Source organism: Notothenia rossii (genome assembly GCF_949606895.1).
Source record: "Notothenia rossii genome assembly, chromosome: 5".
In the NCBI taxonomy this organism is placed as follows: Eukaryota; Metazoa; Chordata; class Actinopteri; order Perciformes; family Nototheniidae; genus Notothenia; species Notothenia rossii.
The window spans coordinates 34065994-34074898 of NC_136903.1; the positions used below are offsets into that span (position 1 = coordinate 34065994).

General features: G+C 40.7%; 1 protein-coding gene across 1 annotated transcript; it reads right to left on the reverse strand.

Annotated features, from left to right (window-relative positions):
- Positions 1-1949: 1949 nt before the first annotated feature.
- Positions 1950-6662, reverse strand: LOC307039944 (ras association domain-containing protein 10-like). Its single transcript, XM_079682401.1, has one exon. The coding sequence runs from the start codon at positions 6190-6192 to the stop codon at positions 4771-4773; it is 1422 nt and encodes a 473-aa protein (XP_079538527.1). The 5' UTR covers positions 6193-6662; the 3' UTR covers positions 1950-4770.
- Positions 6663-8905: the final 2243 nt, after the last annotated feature.

Here is an 8905-nt window from a genome sequence, read left to right on the forward strand (position 1 = left end):
TGTGGATGTAGATATAGGGCTTATTCTGTAGACACGGGCTCTGAGGATAATGCTGTACATGCCAAACGTAGCTCAGGGTGTGGTGATTATCAGAGAGAGAGTTGCATTGCAGAACAAGGAAACCTGGCACAAAATGACAACCTTTTTTCTGAGACACGTCCGGAATTATCATGGTGTAGTATTGACTGTGTGATGAGGACAATTAGAGAAATTAGTTAAAAAGTTATCAACTCACTTCAACGTACCAGTCTCTGAACACACAGGAATTAGCCTTTAGAACAATTCATATGTTTGTATTTATAATTGTAGAATATCATTGTGTATAATGTACATCTTCCTAAACCAAATGCAATTTGGGTAACTGTTTTATACAGTGAGATTTATTGAGAGACATCTAGACATGCTACTGTTTAAGTATCTTAATATCAAATATTCCATTCATTTTCTCCTATTTGCAAAATATAGGGCTGCATGATTTTTTTTAAACAGTGTTTGAAGTAAATACTGTTTACTTTCTGTCTTCTTTTGCTGTTTTCTATAGTGTTTATTTCCTGTCTGTCTTCTTCTGTTGATTTCTCCGACATCCAGCGCTCTGTCTCTTGAACTCTTTTATTCTCTTGCGCTCTTTTTCTTTTCTTTTCTGGTGACAGTTTAGCTATCATGAATCCAAAGTGTTGTGCTGATGGAGAAAAGTAACGTGGTCTGTTAACAACAAAAAACACCTCTGGAACGTCCAACTTGACCAATCAGCATCAAGTATTCAACTAGCCCATGTAATGAATAATTATGATGTGATTTTTAAGGAGGAATTGTATCGGTTATAGAATACGATTTGTAGGCTGGTATATCTTTGAAGCTCCACAATATTTCCTTCAAAATGTTTTTCTATAAATATTGAACCTTTATCAAATGCTTTGCTTCCTTCCATTTGAATATTTAACTATTCAATTTCCATTCAAAAACAATGAATTGGGCTGCCCTGGCTAAAAACCTAAAATACTGACATCACACAACTTTAATGAATATCCTATTTAACACAAGTTAAATATATTTTTGTAATTTGTTTGATTTAACCCTGTAAGACACCACCTGAGGATTATGTGTGTTACTGGATGGTAACTCAAGCTTTAAAGCGTTGCTCTGTACCTCCAGATCTCTGTTTCATCCTGTCATAATTAATGCAGGAGTTTATGCAAGACCGATCAGGAAGCAGCAATTAAACACAAGTATGCATGACAGGTATGACAGGAGCAACGATTGACGCCGTGCCGAAACGCACGCCTTCACACACCCTTATATGTACCTAACACCTGAACTGTTTGTGCCTACATTTGACATGCATATAGACATGAACATTTTTTTTCATATAGAGGTATCTTCACTCATATTGTATATATATATATATCAACTCAACTACTCCAGGTTATGACTACTCCTATTTGTATTCATACAATTATATCATTTGTATTCTTATTATGTCCACTCTTAGGATCTTATCTTATCTTAACTTATCTTTTCACCACTAAGCACTGCATTTTAAAGGCACATTACACAATTTTATCATCCAAAAACACATGTAGAATGCTAAACTTTGTTTAAAAAAGGCATTTAACTAATGTCAGGGGGGAAATCTCTTAAAGGTCCCCTATTACACTCTTTTACATATATATGTTTTTGTTCCCCATGGCCAAGATCTGATCAGCTCATTTTCAGACAGGTTTTTATATAAATGGATCAGGACAAAAAGAGAGAGGATCTTTTTTTCTGACACTTTCAGAATCTCTTCACACAGAGGGGACACATGGTTATGTAGAAAATACATGAAAAAGTGGATTTTGCATAATAGGTGACCTTTAACTGAGGTGTTACTCTGTTAACTCAGCTGCTGACAGAGAATAAGGCTATGAAACAAGCTAAGTGAGCTAAATGAAGCCACACTACAAGCCACGTAGGTTTTACTCTTTATTTCAACACTAACAGTCATGTGTAGTTTTGTTAGCGTCACGATGTAGCCACAGAGCATCTGAACACTCTGCTGTAGCTTCAGAGTTGCTGATTTGGAGCCATTTTGCTGAATTTCATGTACGTAGAGGCCCAAACTCTCCCTGAACAAGCTACATGAATTAGCTATGAGCTAGTATTTGGCAAAAGCTAACAGCTAAAGCCACAGAAACAGTATCATCAGTGTCTTCTATGTTATTCATTCATTTACAGTTGGACAAACATGTACGATTCATATCAATGCAGCCGGAAAAACATACAGAGGGATTTAACTGAAGGATGATCTTAAAATAATTTATTGTGGTAGCTTTTGTGTTGTTTTCTGTTGCAGTTCCTGGAAAAGTTAATAAGGAAGCACAGCTGACGCAGCAACTTTTGCCAGGATGTAGAAAGTGAACGGAGGCTTAAAAAAGTTCTTCTTAATGTCACAGTGTTCAGAGATACAGAGGCTTTGGTCTGACTAAATGGGGTAATTTCTCGCAAAAAGCATCTTAAAATGTAATCTTACAGGTGTTTCTACTCACAGATTGACTTAGATAAAACAAGGTAACATTATTGATGATCATAATGCCTCATGAAGGAAGTAAAGTATGACAAATTACTGCTTCTAATTTAAATGTTATGTCGTTTTTGGACTTCTTGGCTTTCCATAGATTGTTCCGTACATTTGTTAAATAGACAGATAAGACTAAACTGTAGCGATCGAATGTGCAGTCTCACATTTGTATTCCTGGTGTTTGTTTTCTTACAGATTAATTTATGTAAGCCTTCCTTTAGGGAAATAACTCCTTGTATTAACGTGGTCTGCTCCTTGATTATGGTTAAGTAAGATGCTTTTCAGGGAAACACGCCACCTTCAGAATGTTGGTGTACTCAGCGTGTGAAAGCTGTTGTTTAATAAATTAAATCCTCAGTTATCTAATTTTCACCTAAAGCCATAACTTCAGATGTATGTGTGCATTTTCAGCGTGTTTGGAGCTCGATCCATAATAAGAACTAACATTTAGGATGTCTGCTTGAATTTCATTCATTATTTTTTGTGTTTTGTAAGTCTCTCACCTGGAAGTAAAATACTATATTACTGGACTAAATCTTTTAAAAAGTGCACATTTCTTTTTGCTCTGAACTTATATCTTTATGAATATTCTGTGGACTTTTTTTCCCCCTTAATCAGTGGTTCCCAACAGTTCAGGACCTTCTTAGTTGGTCCGAATGAGAAAATGTGCACAAAACAATTTTGCCCAATAAAGTGAAGTAAAGTATATGTTTCGGTCTTTTAGATATATGTCTTCCTTAGGTCTATAATTATTCAAACTTGATCAATAATCAGTCTTTGCTCGCTTGAAATGCTCACAGCTCTAGAAATGCTTAACTTTTCAAGATGATTTTGAATTATTTTAAAGGGACACAAGACAAAAAGATTTAGAACTACTGCTTTTAACAACAATGAAACAGCTGCTAGAAAAAAAAAGAAGATAATCCTATCTATGATAGTTGACTCGTTCAGGACAGAGTGTCGCAGATGACTCATGTCTATTGTTAAATGAATATAACTTTTTGTGCTTTAAAGACAGACACTTTTAATACGGTGATCAATATCAATCGATCTACTCTGCTTAGCCAGCTGGACAGGGATCACTGTTTCAACACCAATTCACAAAGTCTGCTGTTTTCATTCCCAAAATTATGATACAATTTCGCATATTAGTTAGGTAAGACTTTACCTTGCCATTGATTGTACATTTCAATGTTGTTTTGAACAGGCTGAGGTGAACTGACATTAATTGTGCTTTTGTTTGATCCAAAGAGCATTTTGGAGTTGACCTACCAGTACTTCTCTGTGCTTGAAGCTACAATTACTTTTGACCTTTTAAAGGAAACCTGTACTTACCCTTTTAGCGGCTTCAGCAAAAAGTGTCCTGACATAAGCAAGCTGTTATTAACTCTCTGTGTCGAGTTTACTTTGAAGTAAGTTTCTTGATGAAGACTACGGATTATCAGTGGTTTATTATAATACTCCTATGGGCTATTTGTCTTACTCTGTTGACTCTCCTCGTCAGCTATGGAGCAGCATTGCCGTATTTCCCCTCTACTCATGCTGTCCCCCCAAGCTTACTGTGCAACTACTTTTAGGAATTATTGCTGTAGAATGATCTGTGTTGAGGTGCATTTTGGGAAACATCTCCCAGTATAGAGTGGTGCAGGAATGAGTCCTAAACCCTGAAATACGTCTTTGCAATATTGCCCTACCTCGTCTTGAAGTAATTTTTTTAAAATACGTTTTTGGTTAGATTTCCAAAAACGATAGAAGTTTACGAGACTTTCATGCTTTGTTTTTACGACACAAACTAAGTTAGTAAATAGCTGGTGATAGTCTGAAGCTTTTACATGTCTTAAAAAAGTGGCTAAATTAAACTACTAAATGTCAACATGCCAAACGTTAGCTTAACTTAGTTTATAAATGGCCTAACGTTAGCTTTTTACTTCTTCCATTTGCATTTACACTTCAACTATCAACATGGTGTTAATATGTGGAGATTATCCTGCTGAACAAAACGTGTACATTTCATCAATGTGTGTTTGCCACATATCTCATTTTCTTCAATATTCCATCCAATATCCAATGGAAAATGCCCATTCTGTTTTATGCTAGGAGCCCTTGCGATGCTAACTTCCGGGATAGACTACAAAAACACGTCATCACTGCACCACTCTATAGCCAACACTGATTCTCTGCCCCTGAGTTTAGTCCAACATGCTTCACAAAGTCTATACCAGTGATTCGCACACAGGGGGGTTGTCAGAGTCTTGGCTGTGCATGGAGCTCAAGCCTGTGTCCGAGTCCTCGTCGTTGGTGTGGCAGGTCTTGGAGAGACCTCTGGCCTGCTCCACCCAGACGCTGCTCTTCTCCTCTGGGGGCTCAGCTTCAATACTCACTGGCCCCAGCTCTGCCTCACCATCCTCAGTCACCTGCTCTATCTCCATGGTCTCAACTTTAGCCAGTAGGTCCAGAAGTTCACTCTCCCTGATCTCCCAGAGCGCCAAACTCAGGTCCAAGTCCCCCCTGGTGGAGTCCAGGTCTGTCTTCAACCGCAGCCCGATGTACAAGCTGGTGTCCAGCTGCGTTTTAATCCTCTCCTCCTCCAACACAAACTCATTCTCAGACGAACTATCCACATCTGCCTCCACAGCTGGAGAGGCAGCCAGGCTCATCTCCTCCGCGAGGCTGTCCGTGTCCTTCGCCGCTTCTGCTCCTATCTCCTCCCGACGCCGCTTCATCCACCGCCTGTTGAGCTCCTCCTGGATCTCCCCGGTGATGCACTCCACCAACGCCTCCCGTTCCGCCACTTCCTCCTGCAGCCGCACCACCTTCTCGCACCGCAGCGCATACTCCTCGAACTGCGCCACCGCCTCCTCCGTGCACCGCGCGTCCTGCCGCTCCGCTTTGCGCTTACAGTCAGAGGCGGCAGGGTCCTCCGAGGAGGCGTCCACCATGTATGTGTCCTGCACATAGTTCACCCCATGTCTCTTGATGCGGTCGAAGTGCACTTTGGCCTCGTACCGCTCGATCTCCCGGTCCAGCTCCTTGATCCTCTGGACCTGCTGCCGGATGGTGTGGTCCTGGGAGATCACCAGGTGAACCAGCGTCTCCATCTTCTCCACCGAGCCCTTATCTTTGGGGACAGTCTGATCCTTCTTTTTGTTCATCTTGTCCAACTTCCTGAAAGCCTTCCTGACTATGCGCCTCTGCTTGTCCTGGGTCAGGTTCGCCGCGGTGGCCGCAGCGGTCCAGCAGGTCTTGGCGGTGCCCTTAAGCCCCCCGCCCGGACCGCCGCTCTCCCGGCTCTGGACCACACGGGCCTCAGCGCTGCGGGGTCCATTATTAGGTAGCGAAGCCTCGTTCTTCACCAGAACAAATCGGACATTCTCCTGCTCTTCCCCCCACGCGCCATACAGCCGGAGGATTTTGGTCTTGTTGGGTAAAATCCTCTCGAAGCCTCTCCATTTCTCCACCACGCAGTAGGACTGCGGGGCTCCGGACAGCATCGCGGCCGCTGCCCCCTGCTGCAGGTTCTGGTCATCCAGCAGGACTCTGACCACATCTGCGCAGGTGGTGCGCTTCGTCAGCCCGGAGACGAGCTTCTCCTCCCGGCAGACCCACACTGAGAGCTTCCCCCCCTCCGGCTCCATCTCCAACTCAAAAAAGTTTTAATAAAATGTCCAAAAGTCTTCGTGTTTGTGTCAAAAAGTAAAAGAGATCAAAGTAGTCCTTTGAGTTCTCAACACATTTGAATTAATCTATCAAAAGTATGGAAACTGATGCAAAATCCAGAAATCCTCAACGCTCCCGTCGCTGCGCATCAGCTCTCACTTCAATACGCTCAGTCCGAACAGGTGACCTTGTTACGGATAAAAGTCCTGAGTTTTTCTCAGTAAAAAAATGACATTGAAGTTACCATGTCCTGCCGGGACATGGTGGCTCTCTCCCCGGCAGACTGACCTCTGCGCGCGGCTCCGGAGAGGAGAGGAGCGTCTGTGCGTCAGGACCGACTGCTATGTGTGCGGGACGGAGCAGAGCTGAGCTGAGCCTGGGACACGCCCCCTGCCTCTTTCACAGAAACACACACACACACACACACACACACACACACACACACACACACACACACACACACACACACACACACACACACACACACACACACACACACACACACACACACACACACACACACACACACACACACACACACACACACACACACATGCACTGCACACACACAAGGACACACACCACACACACTCTTCCAGTGGTGGAAGAATACTTATATCTAGTATTTGAGTGTAATAGAGTATTTACAATTCAGGCACTTTATCTGAGTATTTGCATTTTATTCTACTTCACATTCCTAATAGCTACTTATTTCAGAAGCCAATATTGTACTTTGTTCTGCAGTACAATTTTCTGACAGCTTCAGGGACTTTATCAATTCAAATTATAAGCAAGAAATATAAATCAGCTCATAAATAATCATTGATATACTATATGATAGGTTAGGTGCAGTATATAGTATGGAGAATGCCAGCTGTGGTACACTACTTGAGTACATTTATTTAATTATTTTCCACTATTGTACATTGCAACACAGAGAAAACCTGGACTGATATAGTAATAAAATAGATAGATAAATATAGAAATAGAGTCTTTGTTGACTTCAATGTCAGTGTTATAATAAAAGACTGTGAAAGTGCACGTTAATCTGATCAGTAATCCCAAATCCAACTGTTTGCTAATCTCTGCCATTCACACACTGATCACTTAGACATGCAGGACAGTAGCCTGCTGTTTGTTAGAGGTTAAAGGTCAGTATTACATTACATTTACAACAGGTTGTGGGAGAGAAACACCCTCTGGAGGGAACACAACATCTATTTAACACAATACAGCAAAGGGGAAACCAAAAAAAGGTCAACAATTATGATTTTATATACGTAAATTGTCATAGTAGAAAAGTTAAGATAAATCCTACCTGCAATATGTTTATATATATTTATATAATATCGATAATAATATATTTTTATTTGCATTTTATAGTAATAAAGTAAGTAAGCATTTTTGCGTTACTAATTAAATCACCTTAAAACTTTCTTTAAGATCATCATTGTTTCTCTTTTAAATTAAATATGTATCAGATTTAGCTTGCAGGCAACACAGGAAATTCAAATGATGTGCATTTTTTTTAAGTTAGTGAAAAAATAGACAATTCTTTCATTTTCTTCTGTTGTAACTCGCAGAAAATTTTGTTTTCATTCATCGCTCATAGCAAAAAGCTGATTAGCAAAATAGGTTTATTTGAAAGTAAAGAAAGAAATCTCACTAATTGTTCCACCTTTGTGTACAAAACATACTTTGGTCAGGGGTAAAGAGTGATATGTTTAGGGCCAGACAGTGCCTTTATTGGAGATGCAGTGTTGAAAGGGGGGATGACATTGCCTGGCATTTCTTCGCAGGCTCGGGAGTTGAACCCATGTACTTGACAGTGAACACAGCATATGGGCCGCCAACCTTAACCCTATAACCCACCTTTCTAAACACATTTCTGTGTTTATAAAATAAATGTATGTCTGATTGTTTACAAATCTAACATCCTCAGTTTCCATCTTTTTACAGAATTGAGCACACATTGTGTTGTTGCAGCAGTGCGGATGTATTGTGAAGGTCTTTTTATAATACCTGGCACAAAGTAGAACTAATGAGTCCAGATTGCAAGCCAAGAAGTAGCAGATGAAAGTCTTACTCAGCAGTGTTGCACTGCAGCATGTATTGTTATGCTGTTTCATCTTCACAATCCACACACGGATGAATGTCTCAGTACGATATAAAACTCAGCTGGATTGATCACAAAGCGGAAATAAATCCATCTGTTACACCCTGCAGGGTTATAATATACTGTCTGCCCCCATAATCTGCTCTTTCAACTATTTCAGGCCAGAATATGGTCTCGGAAACTCATGAAAGGATTTATCTGCATTAAGAGTGTTTTGGTGTTTGTGAGTATTACACTGAAAGCCAGTGTTTATCCCGCCATTAGTCTGCTCTGACCTTTGCTCCGAGTGATGCACCAGGCCAGGTTTGTTGGTAAAATAACTGCTTAGAAAACATCTGGGAACACACACTAATGCATGTGTGTTTGAGAGCACATACACTAATACACAGTATTAGTCACCACAGCATACATAACAAACACAGTGGATCTGGATAAAGAGGATTGTCAGGGCTGCGTCTGGGAGATAACAGAAGGCTTTTCTAATCTTTGGTCTCATTTCCTATGAGTCATCACGTCTTTCTGACCTGTAGACTTATTATTGGCTGTCAATGGTTTTCATGCTTTCAGTGTTATCG

Excerpts from the sequence above, each read along its gene's own strand:
- LOC307039944 (XM_079682401.1), bottom strand. The coding sequence starts at position 6,192 with ATGGAGCCGGAGGGGGGGAAGCTCTCAGTGTGGGTCTGCCGGGAGGAG.